At 42.4% G+C, this 18,007-nt stretch overlaps 2 protein-coding genes across 3 annotated transcripts in view; one reads left to right on the top strand and one right to left on the bottom strand.

The window, feature by feature from the left end:
- mdn1 (midasin AAA ATPase 1) overlaps positions 1–7,554 on the bottom strand; it is a 60,832-nt gene extending 53,278 nt beyond the window's left edge. Inside the window, exons 1-13 of the mRNA XM_025057042.1 lie at positions 7,292–7,554; positions 6,829–7,055; positions 6,378–6,602; positions 6,145–6,252; positions 5,195–5,675; positions 4,756–4,887; positions 4,555–4,658; positions 3,839–3,953; positions 3,490–3,683; positions 1,988–2,069; positions 1,767–1,862; positions 1,294–1,406; positions 3–84 (exon numbers count right to left, since the gene is read on the bottom strand). Coding sequence (XP_024912810.1) covers positions 3–84; positions 1,294–1,406; positions 1,767–1,862; positions 1,988–2,069; positions 3,490–3,683; positions 3,839–3,953; positions 4,555–4,658; positions 4,756–4,887; positions 5,195–5,675; positions 6,145–6,252; positions 6,378–6,602; positions 6,829–7,055; positions 7,292–7,387 — 2,055 coding nt within the window. The 5' untranslated portion in view covers positions 7,388–7,554. The remainder of the gene's footprint in view (positions 1–2; positions 85–1,293; positions 1,407–1,766; positions 1,863–1,987; positions 2,070–3,489; positions 3,684–3,838; positions 3,954–4,554; positions 4,659–4,755; positions 4,888–5,194; positions 5,676–6,144; positions 6,253–6,377; positions 6,603–6,828; positions 7,056–7,291) is intronic.
- A 107-nt stretch (positions 7,555–7,661) lies between these two features.
- casp8ap2 (caspase 8 associated protein 2) lies at positions 7,662–16,752 on the top strand. 2 transcript variants are annotated; one of them, XM_025056629.1, is made up of 11 exons: positions 7,662–7,967; positions 8,634–8,708; positions 8,871–8,945; positions 9,109–9,209; positions 9,447–9,521; positions 9,635–9,750; positions 9,848–11,046; positions 11,100–12,335; positions 12,823–15,568; positions 15,681–15,780; positions 15,884–16,752. In XM_025056629.1, the coding sequence occupies exons 2-11, from the start codon at positions 8,675–8,677 to the stop codon at positions 15,944–15,946; spliced, it is 5,745 nt and encodes a 1,914-aa protein (XP_024912397.1). In that variant the 5' UTR covers positions 7,662–7,967; positions 8,634–8,674; the 3' UTR covers positions 15,947–16,752. The 2 variants fall into 2 exon arrangements, with proteins under 2 accessions (XP_024912397.1, XP_024912398.1); XM_025056630.1 differs by having other exon boundaries at positions 9,848–11,063; positions 11,129–12,335.
- The last annotated feature ends 1,255 nt before the right edge of the window (positions 16,753–18,007 follow it).

The following is an 18,007-nucleotide window of genomic DNA, read 5'->3' as shown; positions in this document are numbered from 1 at the left end:
ACGGGTCCGCCTTTGGACACACAACCCGCCAGCTGTTCCAACAACACGGCGGAGGGTCGAGTGGCGGCAAATGTCTCGTTTCCCCTGTTTGTTGGGGGCATTAAAATATGTTCAGTAAGAAAATATTAGGCACTGGTTCGCATCATTGTACACAGTATATGTTTATTTATTTTGTGTAAAATAATTTTAACAGATTGAGATTAAAAATAGTGTTTCTGATGGTTTTAATATTTTTGGTGATAATAGTGAGTTTCTGTCAGTCTGTGTTTAGCGTCGTCTTCAGGAACTGAAGCCAATTGAGCAAAGGCAAGGCGGCTAGTACTATATTATATTATATATCTGGATAAGTGGGCAATCACTTGACCATAAAATGTATTGTTTTCCGTCACTACAGTCATCCCTCTCCTATTGCGGTAGTTGCGTTCCAAAACCCGCAGCAAAATTAGAAAAAAAAAAAAAAATTGCAAACTAGAGGCACCATAGTTATTATATTAATTACATATATATTTACCCTTTACAATTACACACAATTATATGACAGTAGAGTTGTATCATGATGCTACGATGCAATCAGCGAAAGGAACAGAAGAGCATGCTCAATTAGCCAATAGTACACCCAGCACGCACTGCATTAGCCAACAGTATGCTGTGTACGAGCACGCACTGCATTAGCCAATAGTATGCTGTGTACGATCTCGTCTAGGTAAACAAAGCTACCAGCGATCGTTCGCTAATTGCGCTTATCTCTATTTCAAAACAAGAATCCACATTTTTAAAGCCAAAACTTTCGTATGTATAATTATTTTGTTTATATTATATATGTTAGTTTATATTTTGATATATTTCGCGAAAATTTCACGAGATCGGATTAAAAGAAAAATCTGCGATGTACTGAGGGAGCGGAAGGAGAACTGCGATATAGAGAGGGAACACTGTATATGTTGTTACATACACAACAACAATTTGCAAATACGACTTGATTGTATTATCTGCGGAACCGTTGTCTGTATGGTCACTGTTTTTAATCCTATGGTTAATCGCACTTATTGTGTTTCCACACTGAAGTTTAACACCCACTCATAATGGATTGAAAGGATCAATATTCATATTTGGACATGCCTCTGTGGTGGGACCATTAGGGGGGCTTTGATGAAGGGTATTGTGGGTAAAAAAAAAAAAAAAAAATCGATTCCATGTTGATTCAATTTCACAGCAGGAGGGGGTGGACGGGTCCTGCATATATGGTGTAAACAGGGGTCAAAAGCGCCGAGCTGGACAGGATGTCCCACTTACACGTTCAGCTGCACCGCTTCTGTCTGCTTTCGACCCAGAGTTGCTCTGCCCACCGAGACCTGCAGCTCAGACAGCGAGATGCCGGGCTGGTACATGTGACAGAAATGCTGCGCCTGAGGAAACATGAAAAGGACAACATGTTTTAGACTAGACACTATAGACCAGACATGGGCAAACTAAGGCCCGGGGGCCAGATGCAGCCCGTTCGGCCTTTTAATCCGGTCCGCCAAACTTTTCCAAATTATATAATTTGCTTATATTATTATTATTCATCGTTTCCCTGCAATACCCATGTTTCCCCCATAGATGGCGTAAAAATGATAGAAGCATTTTAGCATTTATGCATGGACTTGCATGACTGCAATTTTAAGGTCAATTGTGGCCCACGAGTCAGAGAATTTGCCCACACTTGCTATAGCTAGTTTTAAGAAAGAAAAAAAAAAGACTTTGACTCAAGTAACAAAGTTTGATACCTTCTCTTTGGAGATGTTCAGTTTGCTTCCGATGATCTCAGCCATCTGCAGTCGGCTTTCGGGGCGAGACAACATGGCTGTGAAGCAGTCAAGAGCCTGAAACGCACCCGTAAAAAGACGTTAAAACAGGGAACACTTACACCTTGTCGCTTTATTTAGAAGTAAACCATTACTTAACTTAATATTGATATACAACAACAATTTTTTTTTTTTACATTTACCTCTTGGAAGACTTGCTGAGCAGTGGCGAAAGAGATGCTGTTGAAGTTGACGCTTATTCGCTCGCACCATTTCAGTAGGTCCCTGAAATTATGCATATTTTTTTGTCATTATCTCAGCATGGCTAACTTTGTGGGTATACTACATAAGAAAAATTTCACAGTACATCACTAAACAAAAAAATGTCATAAAGATATTTGGACTGAAACATCATGACTCAGTTGTTTCAGTGTGAAATCCGAACCTGTTTAATTGAACACAACACTAATTTACTGGCAGGAATTAAAGAAAGACAAATATTGATCCTCAACAGCTCTACGGCTCTCTCTTTTGTAGTTTTATAGCCATCTGCTGCCACCTAGTGGGAGAGAATTTAATTGTTCTGGCTGTTACTGTTGCATTGAAGAATGAAGAAAAAAAAACGTTTTCAGCACAAATAAGTAAAACTGGATAATTTTTTCACAGCTCACCTAAACATCTTTCAAGACACAGTCGCAAAAAAAGTGGGGTTTTTTTGTTGTTTTTTTTTACTGTTCGACTGAGAAAAACAAAGCATGGGTTTGAGATTACAAGGAAAAGTTTGGTATCCTTGAGATTCCCACCTGCCACGCGGAAGGCAATTCCCAGCCAATGCAACTTCTGTTTTAGCGGTACCATAGTTTAGCGGTTAGCTTGTCTGCCTTGAAGGCGATAGTCCTGGATTTGGACCACATAACTGGCACCTCTGGGGCAGGCGGGTGCAGCAGATATGCTGTTAATGTAAGAATTTATGTAAGAATTAAGCGTGGGATCGATAAAGTTTAAATTATTATTATTATGAAGGTTACCAGTTTAACTTAACTTAAAGTTAGGCTATAAACTATAAAAAAAAGGTTTGTATGTTTTTAATTGGTATATTTATAGTTAGCTAGCATTTGTTGTTACTTACGTTCTCAAAGTTGTATTATTAATTATTTTTGTCTTTTTAGCGTGTTTGACAGCAATCCCTTCTTTTCGTACAGCTATACATCCCTCGAAATTTGAAACTCAACTTTTGAAAACTATTGGGCACACAAACAACTAGATTCAGGTTGATCGATGCCAAAGTTGTATTTATCTTCTTTAGCTTCATACCGTCATGACCAAAAAAAAAGCACATTGAAGCACTTTATTAAATTATGTCAATTTAATTGATCCACGTAAGCCGAGTACAAAATTCTAAAAGGCATAAGGACGCCCGGGTGGAGCGATGTCTCACTGGGCGTAACGGGAATTAATGCGTTTCCGAAATAAAAACGGCTGGTGACATGGAGAATCTTCCATTCCAAAAGGACAGACTAATCAATACGTCATCGAGCGCTGCAGCAGCTAGTGGAAAGCTAATTAATGTGGGCTGGTCGTTTTTGACTAGAGGTGGGGAGAAAGAGGTCCGACGGATGCAAGACCAACACTCCAGTACCAGTAGCTTTCTATTTTGGTCATACACACAGACATAGAACATATTAGTTACGGTAAAGGATCTGACCTCAGTGACAGGGCTCTTCCCTCCAGTGGTACGCTTCTGTTTTCACACTTGGGCTGCTGGGAGTCTTCCATCGGTGTCAGTGTTTGGAGACCGCTTGCCTCCAACTCGGCATGATTTTCCCCAGTCAGCTGACAGTAGATATCCAGGAGACGCTCTGCTACCACCGTTAGCCCAGGGTACTTGCCGGTCATCACCTACAGACAAAGAAACGGGGCTGTTTAGAGGTGTTTCTATCTTGGTAGAAAGGTTACATCCCCTAAGGGGTGGAACAGCCAAAACAGTGACCCTAAAGTGATTAGACAGATCATTAGTTGCAGGAAATTGATCAAAAATCTCAAAGAGTACTTGCTTTCTTCAGCTCTTCTCGCATCATGTTGCCCATCTGCAGCTTGGTCCAGTATTTGTCCAGCAACGCTGCATGAGAGTTCTGCGGCTTGTGCCAGCTCCCACCGCTATAATAGGTCCTGGAGTTCACAAACAACAGTTCTTGTTACTTTTTTCCCCCCTCAAACGCATTTGAAATATGAACCTAGTTCTTAGCCGAGATCCAGAAATCGAATCTAACCCAAGACGTATATGTGACTTTGTATCTACAAGTTAGTGTTGTTCTTTTTTTTGATAAAATATGTTTAGGAATCAAATTAAATTGTTCACTGGTTTATTTTTATTATTCAAACACATGCTTTAATATAATTGTTTTTCTACCTCTCAAATATTCCTTCAAACTAGGGATGGCTCGTTCCAATACTCAGGATTAGTATCAGTCCGATATTGGTCAACGTTTCAGGATCGAACATCCAAAAAAAACAACTGTAGCCCGCCCCATACGATAGCTGAGCCCAACTTAACTTTGCATGAAATGCTGTAAACAGGGACACTATTGTCTCCGCAATAGAAGCCTGCATGCTGTAGGGTAAAATAAGATATCGGACTGATATCGGTATCGGACATGAAAAAGTTATATCGAGCCATTCCCGCTTCAAATTTAAGCCCTCCACCACACTTGAACCCCCAAATCCAATTATTTAATTTTGAGCATTGCATTTAATTTATTTCAATTCTTACCTTCTTGTTGCGAAAAACTGAAATCCAGGCGCAACCTCGATACAATCCTCCCTTCCTGGAATCATCAGCTTTTTGTTTTCCATTAAAGGCAACAGCACAGAGATCTGAAACCAAACCCGTATTGTAGTTTTTAAATGACGCGATATTAGATCAGAAATTTCAAAAGGGCTTCATTTGAAATTTAGAACTTTTACAACTCACCACGTCCAGCGGTGCGTGGTCAATGTCCTCCAGAAGAATCCACTGGCCCTTGGACACAGCTTGTGTCAGCGTTCCCGGCTGCCACACGAACTTCCCCGGAATGTCGGTGCAACGGTACATCCCCAGCAGCATCTGTGACACAAACGCGAAAGATGTTTATTAACGTTTTCTAACTTGTAATTTTTTGCATTTCAGTGACACAATATGGGGAAAAAATATCAAAATATGACAAAGACAGGACATTATAGATTGAAATATTACTACTATTACTATGAAAATGTTCATGATATAATACATAAAGTTAATTGTGTGAATCAAAGTATAATTTTTCAATGCAAAACTAAACTAAAACGAAACTAAAAAAAAAATTAAAATCTGCTATGCAAACCATTTGTTACAAGTAGCCAGCAGAGTGCGCCCAAAAAAAAGTCTTTCTCACCTTGCTGTCAGTCTGATCTCCCAGTTGGACTTTGAGAATCTCCGCAGTTTTCATATGCCCAGTAACGGCGGCGATGAACTCGACTAAAGCAGTTTTACCGCACCCGATAGGCCCCTCGAGAAGGACGGGCTTCTGGGACGCTACAGCTAGTGCCAGTCTCCGCACATTGCGACAGGTCGAATCCACCAGCACGAGATCCTTCGGGTTCTCCTGAGGACAGGATAGAGGACTCAGAATATTTTTTTTTTCCTTATTCACAGCATTAACCTGTTGACCTGGCATACACACCTGTTCGACTTGTCTGGGGGCTACCCTGGGAAGCACAACCCCACAGACTGCTACAACGTTCTGCGAAAGGTCCTCCGATACCACGTGACCTCTGGTGAACTTATTTGCTTTCTCCTGGCGCCACATCACCGAGCACTGGTTGGCCAGAACCAGCGCTTTCTCTGCCTCCATGTGTTGAGTTTCTTCCAATGCACTAAACCAGAATTACACAGTACAATTTGCTGAGTCATTACCACTGCTCTTTTATTTAATGTAATCATATTTTAGAAATCGTGTTTATTCTAACACAGGCATGGGCAAACTAAGACCCGGGGTCCGGATGCGGCCCGTTCAGCTTCCTATTCCGGCCCGTCAAACTTTTCTAAATTATAGAATTTATTTATATTATCATTATACTTCTGCCATTTCACTGCAATTCCCATGTTTCCCCAATAGATGGCGTAGGAAATGCTAAAAACATTTTAGCACTTTAGCCTTCATGCATGACTTTTACATGCATTTTAGCACTTTAGCCTCCATGCATGACTTTTACATGTCATTTATCTTAGTTCACATGAACGCTCCGTCTATCTGCTCCTGTCCCATTTGAGGACAAATTGTGGCCCACGAGTCAAAAAGTTTGCCCATGTCTGATCTAAGGTGATAGAAATGGAGACACATACTTGATTTTCATGTGAAGAATTTCGTCATTCGTCAGCACCTTCCTCAGAAAAATTGTTTTCTGATTGTCCGTCATATGCGAAACCAGTGCTAAACAATGGGCAGTGTACCTGTTAAAGACAATGGAAATGCTTGTAAAAAGTGCACAACATCAAGACTATTGCTGGAAAGCCTTAGGACACATATGTCAAACTCAGGCCTGGGGGCTAAACAATGGTGTAAAGCCGGTACTTACCCTCGCACCATGAGGTCGCTGGTGAGCAGCTGCGACACACAGGGACTCCAATCCCAGAGCATGCGATACTTGGCGCAATCGCTCTGCAGGAAACGAAGTGTGGCACCCATGAGGTCACGCATTTTCATTCGTCTGGGGCCATACTGAACGGAGGCCGACTCTTCGCTGGTGAAAAAGAGCCTCTGAAAAACTGGAGGGGCGCTGATGAAATACTTAGCAGCAAATCTGAGAATGAAGAGAGTGAAATAAGTGGGTTGGTCAGTCATAAGTCATACTCAAATTGCTGGAATATGATGAAGTTACGTTCTAGAAAACTCCATACTGTACGCATGTAAGTCTATGGAAATACTTTCCACTAATGGGTACTGCATTTCTATATTTTCTTAGGCAACTATCGAAACATAAATACTAGAAATACCAAGGTGTTGGTGGTGACAGAGGCTCCACTTACGCATGTGCAACAGGACTGATGCTGAGGAGTTTACTGAGAGCTACACACAGGCGCTCGTGGAGGTCGTGGTTGATTCGGCCACCTGCTCGAACTCTGTCCACGTTCCGCTCCAGGAGGTCCAGGATCAGAGGCCGCAGGTGACGTGCAATGAGTAAAGTGTAATCCTTCTCGAGGAGCAGGTGAGCAAGGCAGTCGAGAATACATTGTCTGTCCTGCTGGCTCCATATCTGAGAAGACACACAAAAATTAAAAATAAAATAAAAATAGATGAATGTCAACAGAGGTAAGACTCAAGGTTAGATATAATAATGTAAAATAATATATAAAATATTATATATAAAATATACCATCACCACTGACATCTGAGAGGGATGCTGCTCAGGTCACGTTATAGGGCATTTCTGAAAACGAACTGTGAACTTCTATTTTTGGACTCGTACAACAAAGATAAAACATATCTTACCTGTTTGGAAAGATATTGACCAAGCTCGTTGCGACTTCTGTCAACATGCCTGGATATTGTGGATAGTGACGAGAGACTTAATTCTAAATTTTCCATTCTTTCTCCTGTCGCATGTGAACGATACGTCTACAGCGGAAACACTGTTTTTACGGAGAAATGACAGTAAACGGCGAGTTTCATTGCGCGTCTGTGTATCATAACACACACTCAAAACACGTTCCCTTTACTGCTGATAAAATTCTGTCCACATGTGAGTGTAATACGATTCTTTCCGGGTCGCCTTGGACACACGACTCCCTTTGCATCCCTCCCTTTCCGCTCAGTCACGGACGCGTGGTGATGACGAAGGCACTGGACTGCGCCTGCTCACTGCCGCTCTGTCTCTGCGAGGAGACCAACTTTCTGCTGCACAACCGCGGCGTTTTCTGATTTTAGCGCTCTGATGTGACTAACGGACGCGTGAAAGTTTAAGCGTATTCAGAGTGAAACGGTTCTTCTTTGGGTTTTGTGCCCAAGTTTGAGGATTATTTCTGGAAACCAAAGGAGCTACAAGAATACACCCAGGGTAGTGACAGACCGCGGGAAAATGTCGTTACTTCCTGTACAGTGAAGTCTTGGCGCGACAGCACGGTAGTAAACAAAAAGAAAAAGTGGGGAGAACAGCTAACATCAACACGTAAGACAAATTTTCGGATTGTTCATATCGTTGTATCATTTTCTGCAGCCGCATGTATAGCACTGCTTATCTTTTGACTGATAAAGGTACCTCGAAATGCTTCTTTTAGGTATTTCATCGTGCATTTTCGTGCTTTAAAAACGCCGATTTAGTTTGAATGGGCATTGTTTCCACATGTTACACTACTCGAGGTTCCCGTGTTAGGTGCCCTAACTCTCACTTGATGTGCAAATTACAGCAGATGTTTAAAAAATCGTGTGAATCACTTTCTACAGTGATGCTAATGTTGGCGAAATTAAAATGTGTGAAGTAGCAGCACGCAAGTCACAGTGAAGTGAGCTAACCAAATTTAAAGTCGAACTTTAGGGTTTATTTAACCTAGAAAATGCGATGTGTCTTTTGTCAATATTGAACAAAAGAGATTTAGTTTGAGATTTCGTTTTCTGATTTAATACTGGAAACATTACAATTATCAATGTGTACCCGAGTAGGAGTACATGGGTATTGTTTCTTGTATGTGACTATATTTCAGTGTATAAAGCAACAGGGAACAGCAATGAGGGTGAGGGGGAGCAAGGGAATTACAAAAAGATTACTTGTTAAAATTTGAAAAATGACTCCAATAAATGTTATAAAAAAATAAATGTTGTGGAATCTGAATTACAGGTGGTTCTTTTGGAGCTGATCCCTTGAGGTGTTGAGTGAAAATGGAAATCCCTGACAACAGCGGCGCCTGTGCTCGTAAGTATATGTTAAATTCAAAGTGATTGTATTTTTTTTTTTTTTACAATAAACTTTTATTTTGAAAGAACAATATGTAAAGTGTAGCATCGAAGAAAACACGGTGAAAATTGTGTACTACATGTGGAAATTACTGTTGTTTAATGGATATATTGCCCACAGTCTCAGTACCTGGTGTAAATGAAAACTCTGTGGACATCTATGAAGACTTGGACGGTGGTTTACCCAGTAATGCAGGTTTGTGGCATTTAATGAAATTTTTTCTATGTTTTGTTTAGTTTTTTTTTCAATTGTAAAAAAAAAAAAAAAGTCTCATTTTTTGTTTAATAAACTTTTTTCTTAGTTTGTTTTGCTTCAATCGTAAAAAAAAATTGTCTCATTTTATTTTTTTTTTCAACAGATAAGTCACCCTCCAGTACTGCTCAAGTGAAGGAGTCAATGGACCTGTATGAAGAGTTTGTTACAGAAGAACAGCAAAGCAAGGAGAAATCGTACACAGAGGTACGTTGACGTGTCGTGACCATGATTTCATAGCTGTGATCCCTGTGTTTTTACGAAAACAAATTTTCTTCGATCCTGGTTAGATCGATTTAATCCTACTGAAATCTGTTGGGTTTAAAAGTGGGAATCACTTTGATTCCATTCAATTCATATATGGATTTGTGCAAAAATGTTTCTAAAATCTCTATATGACTGAAATCTGTTGTCATGTAATACAATATTTTTATATGATTGCAGCTGATGTCCAGATTTCAAGCGGCACAAAACCAAATCAAAGAGCTGCACAAGAGATTGGAACAGATGGAAACACAGGTTTGTTTTTCATATTTCAGAATTATTTTTTTCATACAGTAACCTTTCGTACCCCCCCTCGTATTAGTTGTCATACTGACCTTTACTATTTAATTTTCTTTTTTTTTACACAGAACACGGGATTAAACACTGAGAACTTTCGTTTGAAAAAGAACATCTCTGCGCTCCTAAAGACAGCAAGACAGGAAGTGATACGTAAAGATGCCGAGATTCAGAGGCTGAATCAAATGTAAGTTGTTGCGTACACTTTCACAGAATTGTACTGTAAATACATGTTTTTTTTTTGGTAACATATTAAATTGTATTTTGAAATTTGCTTTCATCAGGTCAGAGAAGGGTCACCATTATTATAATAACCATCGGGAGAAAACGTCTTTCAACCTCAACTCGAAGAGCATTTCCAGCAATAGGCCGCAACCACTTCCCCTACCTCCACCAAGTTCATCAAGTGGCCCAGTTCCACCCTCTACTCCTTGTCCTCATCCTCCACCACCTCTTCCTCCTCTACCACCACAGTCCAATTCTTGTCCCCCACCACTGCCTCCACATCCACCGACTCAGAATCAGCGTCTGTTGTCAAGAACAGAAAGCTGTAGTTTAAATAAACAAGCGTCGTCAACTGAGGCACAAGAATCGAAACAGGCGTCTCACGGTCATTCAAGAAGTTCTTCCCGAGGAAGCTGTGAAATGCCAAGTAAACACGCCGGACATAAGTCCAGCAGCGGTTCCTCGAGCTCGCGGAATGAATCAGAAAAACACAAGTCCAGACACAGAGAGGATAAATATTCAAGTTTCAGGTTATCTGAGCATACGGATAGGCGACCTCGAACCACTTCGCATCCCGACAAGGACTCTCACACCGAGACAAACAGGTCTCATAAAAAAGACAAATATTCAGGACAAAAGAACGAGGCCGTTTCTGCTAAAAACAAGAGCTACGTAAATGCCGACGGTCATCACAGGTCAGACAGGAGTAAAAGCCCTCCGTCGGAGCGTTCACGCTCTCCATCTTCTTCTGGAAATATTAAAAGTTCTACTCAAGACAAGACAAATCCAAAGCCTAAATTTGAGCCAACAGACTCTGAACAAGGCGCGGCTCCGAGATCTAAAGATCACCACAGCCGAGACCCTAGGAGAAACTCTAGTCACGATGGGCATCATACAAGTTCAGACTCCAAGAAACCAAAAAAAAGTGCTTCGCCACAACGCATAGAACGTTCCGCGAGCTCTCATAAGGATAAAGGAGAGCGACAAAAGAGGGAGGAAAAGAGACACGAGGACAAAATAAGAAGGAAGCATAAAATAAGCACACCGAACAAGAATAAGAAAGATAAAAGGAGATCGAAAGAGTCCTCGAAAGGAAAACCGAATCACAACACTAAAGAAACCCAGGAAACGAAACAAAAAGCATCGTCTAAAGAACCGCACGGCACAGAGGGGAGCCGTGTGGATGAAAACAGTCCAAACAGGAAACTGTGTTTCATGGAAACATTGAACTTAACAATTTCACCAATCAAAAAGTCAGCACTGTCAACCGTTCCTGACCAGAACCACGACCAGGAGGAGGACCTTCAAAAACGCTGTCAACCGTTCCTGACCAGGACCACGACCAGGACCACGACCAGGAGGAGGACCTTCAAAAACAAGAGAAAACGGTAGCCGGAAACGGAACAGATGATGAGGGTTTACAGTTATGCAGTGAAGACATGTGTGTCATTGATGAAGTGGACAGCAGTGAAGTTAAAGCAGAGAATGACACAGAGGAATGTGCACCCGTATCCGAAGAGCTGAGCTCCGAAACAACACACCGGAGTTGCGACGATGCTAAAAATGCAGAAGAAAAGGATCGTTGTCCCAGCGACTCTGGTCAAGCGCCGGAAGACAACATGGGCAAAACTGACACGGACAAAGGACAAATCCCGCAACGTTCAGACAATCCGGGGACTCTCAAGTCACCGAAACCACTAGAGGGCAGTGTTCATCAATCCACAGAGGATGACGTCTCCAACAGTCTTGTCTCCAACAGCCTCGACGTTACATCTGAAGCAGCGGAGGTGACTAAACCTGTGAGTGACACATGTGAAAGCACCATAAATTTACCAAAGACGAACCCGGAAGACGACGCCAGCGCTGCACCTGACCTCAACATGCTGGAGACCGAACAAGTACAGGAATGTGTGTCTGTTGATTCGTCTAACACAGACGTCAAGGCATCCACTTCAGTAGAACACCAAGAAGCCGAAAGGTCTCTCAGTGTCGGAAGTCCGACTTCTGCCGCCATTTTAGACCAAGACCGTCAAGAAGACTTCCACCCCGTAGCCTCATTAAGTCCCAGGCAAGAAAGTAGTGCGTGTCCCAAGGACGAGTGTCCTGTGGACGCAGACGCTGTATCCAGCACAATAAGCCTGGAATCGGTCCCCCAAGAAGGCCTGAGTTTACCCGAGGCCATTTACATGCTCACACAGACCAATGACGAAGTCGGCGACAGCGACGCCGCGGCTGAACCGAGCTCCTCCGTTGGTTGTATCGCAGTGTCCAAAGTGAGCAGCACCACAGAGGAGGTGGTGTCACCGGGGAAGTCCTGCAGCCTCACGGTCACGCCAAAAAAGGAGTTCACTCCGTCAAAGAGGCACGACGGCTACGCCGAGCCCTCCAGTTCGGTACTGGTGTTTATTGATGAGGACTCAATGATGCGCACACTGAGTAGCCTGAAGGGAATCCCTGATGTCATTAGCCCTATAAAGAGCCCCATGCGGATGACCAAGAGAAGCCATCTTCACGGCAAACTCGGTCTCGTCAAAAGCCTCCAGAAAGGTAGGGTCCTTTATGACGACTTTCGCAAAATACGTGTGCGCAAACATGCACAAAAAGGTCAATTGTTCATTTTAAATCGACCATGGGTACATAAGTGTGAATGGGTCGTTGTCTCTTTGACGGGCTGGTGAACTGTCTATTTCAGAGGTGTCGAGATCAGTCGTTGAAGGGGCCAACATTTGAACAGTCTAGTGCTGACGATGCTTTAACCAGAAACAAACTTTTTTTTTTTTTCCAATCGTGACAACTTTTTCGCCAAAGAAGCTAAATTAAAAAATTGGAAGCGAAATAGGAAATGTAGGTTTAAAATTCTTGGTTCCGTTTTGCTGTTTGTTGTGTTTACAATTTCTACTCAGTATAACTGATACTTTGTTGTTCTGTAGATAAAGTTGTTCTTTTGTCCCCTCTTATCTGTCTGTGCAGATTTTTCAAGTCCTCCTGCAGATAAAAAATTGGATGTAAACAAAGAAATTATCTGTCTGTGCAGATTTTTCAAGTCCTCCTGCTGATAAAAAATTGGATGTAAACAAAGAAAACAAATCTCCGGGTTCGCCGGCGGAAAAGAGATCGGATCTACTTCCAGTTCTCTCTGACACCGAACTGGAGGAAGGGGAGATTTTAAGCGAGAGCGACGAAGCCGCCGCTGCTTCCCCATCTCCAGCCAACAAGAGGGCGAAGTTGATCCTGCCCGTCAGGAAAAAGACGTCCCCCAAATCCGTGCTGAAGAGCAAATGTGATGAAAGAAGCGTCGGCTCCAAAGAAGCTAGCGAGACGACAAGCGGTTCGTCACGCAGTCCCAAGAGTCGCTTCAAAACCGTGTGTCCCGCGTCCGCCAAAGCTTCTTTCTCCACCGTAGAGGAAGTGATGGAAACATTTAAGTTGGTTCGCAGTGAGATCCGGAAAAAGTACATGAAACTTCACAAGACCTTCCCCAGGAGAAGCTTCTACGGCATGATGGAAAATTTTCAGGAGTCCTTTTTAGATTTTGTGAATGGGGCAAACTTTTGTCAAATATGCATCCAGGTGGGGGAGCTAAAGTCTAAACTGAAAAAGATGATCACATCTGTTTTTACCAAAGTCTCAAACAACGGGATCGTGAAAAGAATATTTGAACAGCAAGCGGTGGATCTAAAGCAGAGGTTGTGGGACTTTGTGGACGTCCAGGTCGACTACATGTTCAGGGACATTTGCGTGTTGCTGAACAGCTTTTGTAAACCAACAAGAGCTCACGAAGACGACAAAAGGCCCAGTAAGAATGAGAAAATCCCTGGACCTCCTGCACTACACAAATCCCCCAAAAAGGATTTACAGTCTCCCCCATCCAAACCCAATCACATCAAGCCGGCAGCTCCGGTGCCGTACCCAACAGGGCTCGGAAGCAGAGGCAAAGATATACGAATCATGCATGAAGAAAAAGACTGCAGTGATGACCCACCGCAGAAAAACTCCCCTCAGAAAAGAACCATAATTAACTTTCTTCCCCCCAGAAACGTAACTTTAACGCCGGAGAAAAGTAACGCCTCTTTACTCGACAAAACAGACTTTGAGCTCCTCACCGAACAGCAAGCGTCCAGTTTAACGTTCAACCTGGTGAGAGACTCTCAAATGGGAGAAATTTTCAAATGCCTCCTGCAGGGATCGGAACTGTTGGAACACAGCAACATCACAGGAGAGAGCACGTCCTGGTCTCTGGGCACTCCGAGGAAGGACGGAGACAGGATCATTGGCATTACGACGCCAACTAAATTCGACTTCCCATCGAAGCTGCTCAGCCCAAGCAGATTTACCACCCCTCCAAAGCTTGTCCCTTCGTGGTCCAGCATTTCACCGTGCAAGGTGTCGTCACTTCAGACCAAAGACCGGAGCCACCCGAATCCATCGTTTCTTGATGAAAGCTGCTTACTGGAGTTGCCGTCGGGGAATAAACCGCCTCAGTCGAGATTGGCTTCCGAAAAGTCGTACTCCATACTGGCTGAAGACCTGGCCGTCTCTCTCACCATCCCATCGCCCCTGAAGTCAGAGGGTCACCTCAGCTTTCTGCAGCCACCACGCGCACCCGTCATGTCCACGCCAGACAGCGTCATCAGTGCGCACATAAGTGAGGACGCCCTGCTGGAGGGCGAGGACGCTTCGGAGCAGGACATCCATCTCAGCCTCGACACAGACAACTCCAGCGGAGGCTCCAGCAGCGGCCTGGTACCGGCAGAGCGCGTCACGTCTTTCGTTTTCAAGCCCGACGTCCCCATGCAAGCGCTAGTGATGGAAAAGTCCAACGATCATTTCATCCTGAAGATTCGCCCGACAACAACCGCACTCGCAGATGTCACCCTGAAAGCAGATGAGAGCTTGAGTCAAACACTGATTGAAGCAAATCCGCATCACGCAGACGGAGATGCAGCAAATGAGGCAGATGAAGCAAAAGCTTCCGACTCGGGGGAAAAGTCTCCGAACAATAGGTCGCCGTCCAGTGCTGCTCTAAATGTAAAGGTTAATTTTAGCTTAGCTGAAGATTTGGAAACATCTCAAAGACCAGCAGGTCCAGAGGTCTATCGAACTCAAAGTAAAAAATCAGCAACATCAAATGGTCCATCCTTCATAAATTATATATCTTCAACCAAATCACAGAAGTTGTCCAAGTGTCGGAAGGACAATCCATCAAAAAACAACAGTTTGCACAGAGACAGCCTAGATCCTGTCTCGGTGCAGATCAGCCGGATGAGCCTCAGGGATGATATCCCCTCCGACAAGAAAAAAAGCCAAAAAGGAGATGCCCAGAATCACAAAAGTCCTGTGAACGTCAATTGCACAGGTGGACAAGAAATGGCTAGTCCTTCAACAAGTGCATTTTCAGATAGTTCTCATCACTCTCCTGCCAATAGCTCTCAAACTAAACGAAAGCGTCGAGTTTCCCCGTCACCAGTGTCAGACTCAAGGAAAGACAAGAAGAAGGCGTCACAGTCAAAGACGAAGCCCAGGAGCGAGGAGGACGTTGACGCGATACCAGAGACCGAACGGACGAAGCATGACACCGTGAGAAAACGGAAGAAGCACCGAGGGGAACCAGAACCGAAGCGGCGCAGAAAAACAGAGTTGGACAGCCCGGAAGCGTTGGAGTCCACCCCCGCAAAAGACAACGGCGTGTCAACGGCCTTCTCGCCAACTCTGTCCCCCAATAGTCTGTCGGCGAAGAATGTTGTCAGGAAGAAAGGCGAAGTGGTGATGTCATGGTCAAAGTTGGTTGCTCTTCTGTCACTTACCGCAATTCTGACAAATACAAAATAGTCAAGTGAAGCTAGGGGGTAATAAAACAACGCTAATTTATTGCCGCTCTTTCTTTTCTCGCAGAGACGAAGATCGGACCATTCTGCTGGAGCTGAAGACGAGAGGCGCTTCCCGCGAGACTTTCGCTGCTCTGTCGGACAAACTTAACAAGCCCTCGTCACAGGTGACTACACACGTTTGCCTGAGCTACACGTTGTTGCAAAAAAAAATAAAAAATTGACTTTGGATTTCAAATAAACGGCGTGCTAAATGTTCTCTCTTCTCAGGTCGCTCACAGGTTTTATCAGCTCATGAAGATTTTCAGAAAGCAGGAGAAGAAGGACGTCTGAAGCCTCGCTCAGCGTTGGTTGTTTCGGGTTTAGCTTGAGTTCTTTTTTTACGGGCAAAGTTGTAGGTTTTGGAGCCCCACTCACTGTTCTGTGAAGTTTTACGATCGGAGGTACAACAGATAGCAATATGTTTGTCACTTTTTGGGTTTAACTCTTTACAGTCTCTATATAAACAATAGGTTGATGTGAAGGATAATACGATCCATACAGTGTTACTACATTGGATGCACTTTTTTGTTTTTGTCCACAACTTACATGGTGCAATCAGTACTCCAGTATCAGTGTGTAATCGGAGCATACACGTCGCAAGTACTGTCTCTATACCACATTCTACCTCTCAACGTTCTAAGACATTGCACAACTGTTGGCACGACAAACTGATTTTCACATATGATACCCAACATTGGTTTTTCCTCTTGAATCAGCTTTTTGGACTGTGACAAACATTACACGTATATGTATGTGTATTAGTCCACGTGACTTTCTGTTCCTGGAAACCACTGAACTATTATAAATATGGGAGGTTCACCCACGTTCTTATACATAAGTGGTTTTAAACTTATATGTTTTTCGAAAAATGGTTGAGTTTGCATGGTGTGTGTTCGTGCCCTATAATGTTCTTAAAGGATTTAATCAAGATTTGTTTATACTGGTTGAAGAGCAGTGCGAAATACAGTTGTAAAATTTAAAAAAAGTTAGGGCAGTTTTTTTGTTTTTTGGCGTGTGGCGCTAACAGGCGGTATAGTTTTCAACGCTGTGAATATTGTACATAGTTCTTTACTGAAAATAAAGTATTATTTATTTACCTCGGTGTTTTTGTTTGTTTTGAATTCTCAAACAAAGTGATGTGCTGTGTCCATATTATTTAGGCTTAAAGGAGGTGGGAAAATGACACTAAGATAAGCTAATGCTAAATCTTTAAACCTCAACGAAATGCTAAAATGACTTAGCAGCCACGGCTAACAAAATATATAATACAAATTAAATATATACCCAAACAGAAATAATCTACATATTTTATTTACAACAGCAGGAAATATATTTGTTTGTTTAATGGGAGGAGGGGAAGCTATAAAAGAAGTAGAAATTTCCTGGAAATTTAAAATTTTTTTGCTAGTTGAGTGTCTGTGCACATAAAGCCTGTTTTTCCACTTAAACTGGGTTACGGAGGAACCAAACAGTATTAATGGCATCTTTAATGATCCTATGACATTTGAAATAAATATATTTCAAGCATAATTATAGGGTCAATTGGGGTTAAACATGATAAAGTATCTGTTAGTTTGTGCTTTCGTTAAATTGTAATTCATATTGACATGCCTCAAAGCAATGTAGTACAGAAACAGTATATTAGTAAGCATATTTTTTAAAAATATATGATTATTTTGTCATTATTTCTCAGAGTGAATCAAATAAAACGATCATAGAAGTCAAAAATGTGTACTTCCTGTGTCTTAAGTAGCAAATTCTCAACTCATTAACCTCACTTGACTTACTGGGAAAATAAATAAAATTAAAAATACAAAAGTTTCAGTTTAGAGGTATTTACGCAGCTGTTGCAAATTCTATTTAATGACAGATGCTGTAGGCAAATAAACCACTATGTTGCTAAACAAGCTCCCAGAGCTACGGAGGAAAATCAAACAAATGCTAATACTTTAGCATGACAAATAGGACCGTCTATAGCCATATACAAAAGTATTCAGGTTTACCAAAAATGGGTTGTTGTTTCTCAGATAGATCTGCTCTTCCTAGTCAAATATTGATACGCCGCTATCTTATCGCTCATTAAAAAAAAAAAAAACATTAGCATATCCACACCCACTACAGAGCTAATGGTTTTTAAAGCTAGTCTGAATCTCAAGCAACACCGGGTGACACTACATCTAATTCTTGTTTGTAGTATCCTGCATTTTTACCAAAGAAGCTGGTGAGTTTTGTTCATTTTATACTGAAGCTGTAGGTGTGTTGTGAAGATGGGCCAATCAGGACGTCCCTTGTAGCACATACATGTAGCTTTTAAAGACATATTTTCAGAAACATGTCTCAGATGTAGACAAA

The sequence above is a fragment of the Cynoglossus semilaevis genome, chromosome 7 (assembly GCF_000523025.1).
Source record: "Cynoglossus semilaevis isolate Cse_v1.0 chromosome 7, Cse_v1.0, whole genome shotgun sequence".
NCBI lineage: Eukaryota > Metazoa > Chordata > Actinopteri > Pleuronectiformes > Cynoglossidae > Cynoglossus > Cynoglossus semilaevis.
This window is presented reverse-complemented; position numbering and strand designations above follow the sequence as displayed.

Excerpts from the sequence above, each read along its gene's own strand:
- casp8ap2 (XM_025056629.1), top strand. The coding sequence starts at position 8,675 with ATGGAAATCCCTGACAACAGCGGCGCCTGTGCTC. Across the intron at positions 8,946-9,108 it reads TGGTTTACCCAGTAATGCAG|ATAAGTCACCCTCCAGTACT; the intron begins GTTTGTGGCATT and ends TTTTTTCAACAG. Across the intron at positions 9,210-9,446 it reads AGGAGAAATCGTACACAGAG|CTGATGTCCAGATTTCAAGC; the intron begins GTACGTTGACGT and ends ATATGATTGCAG.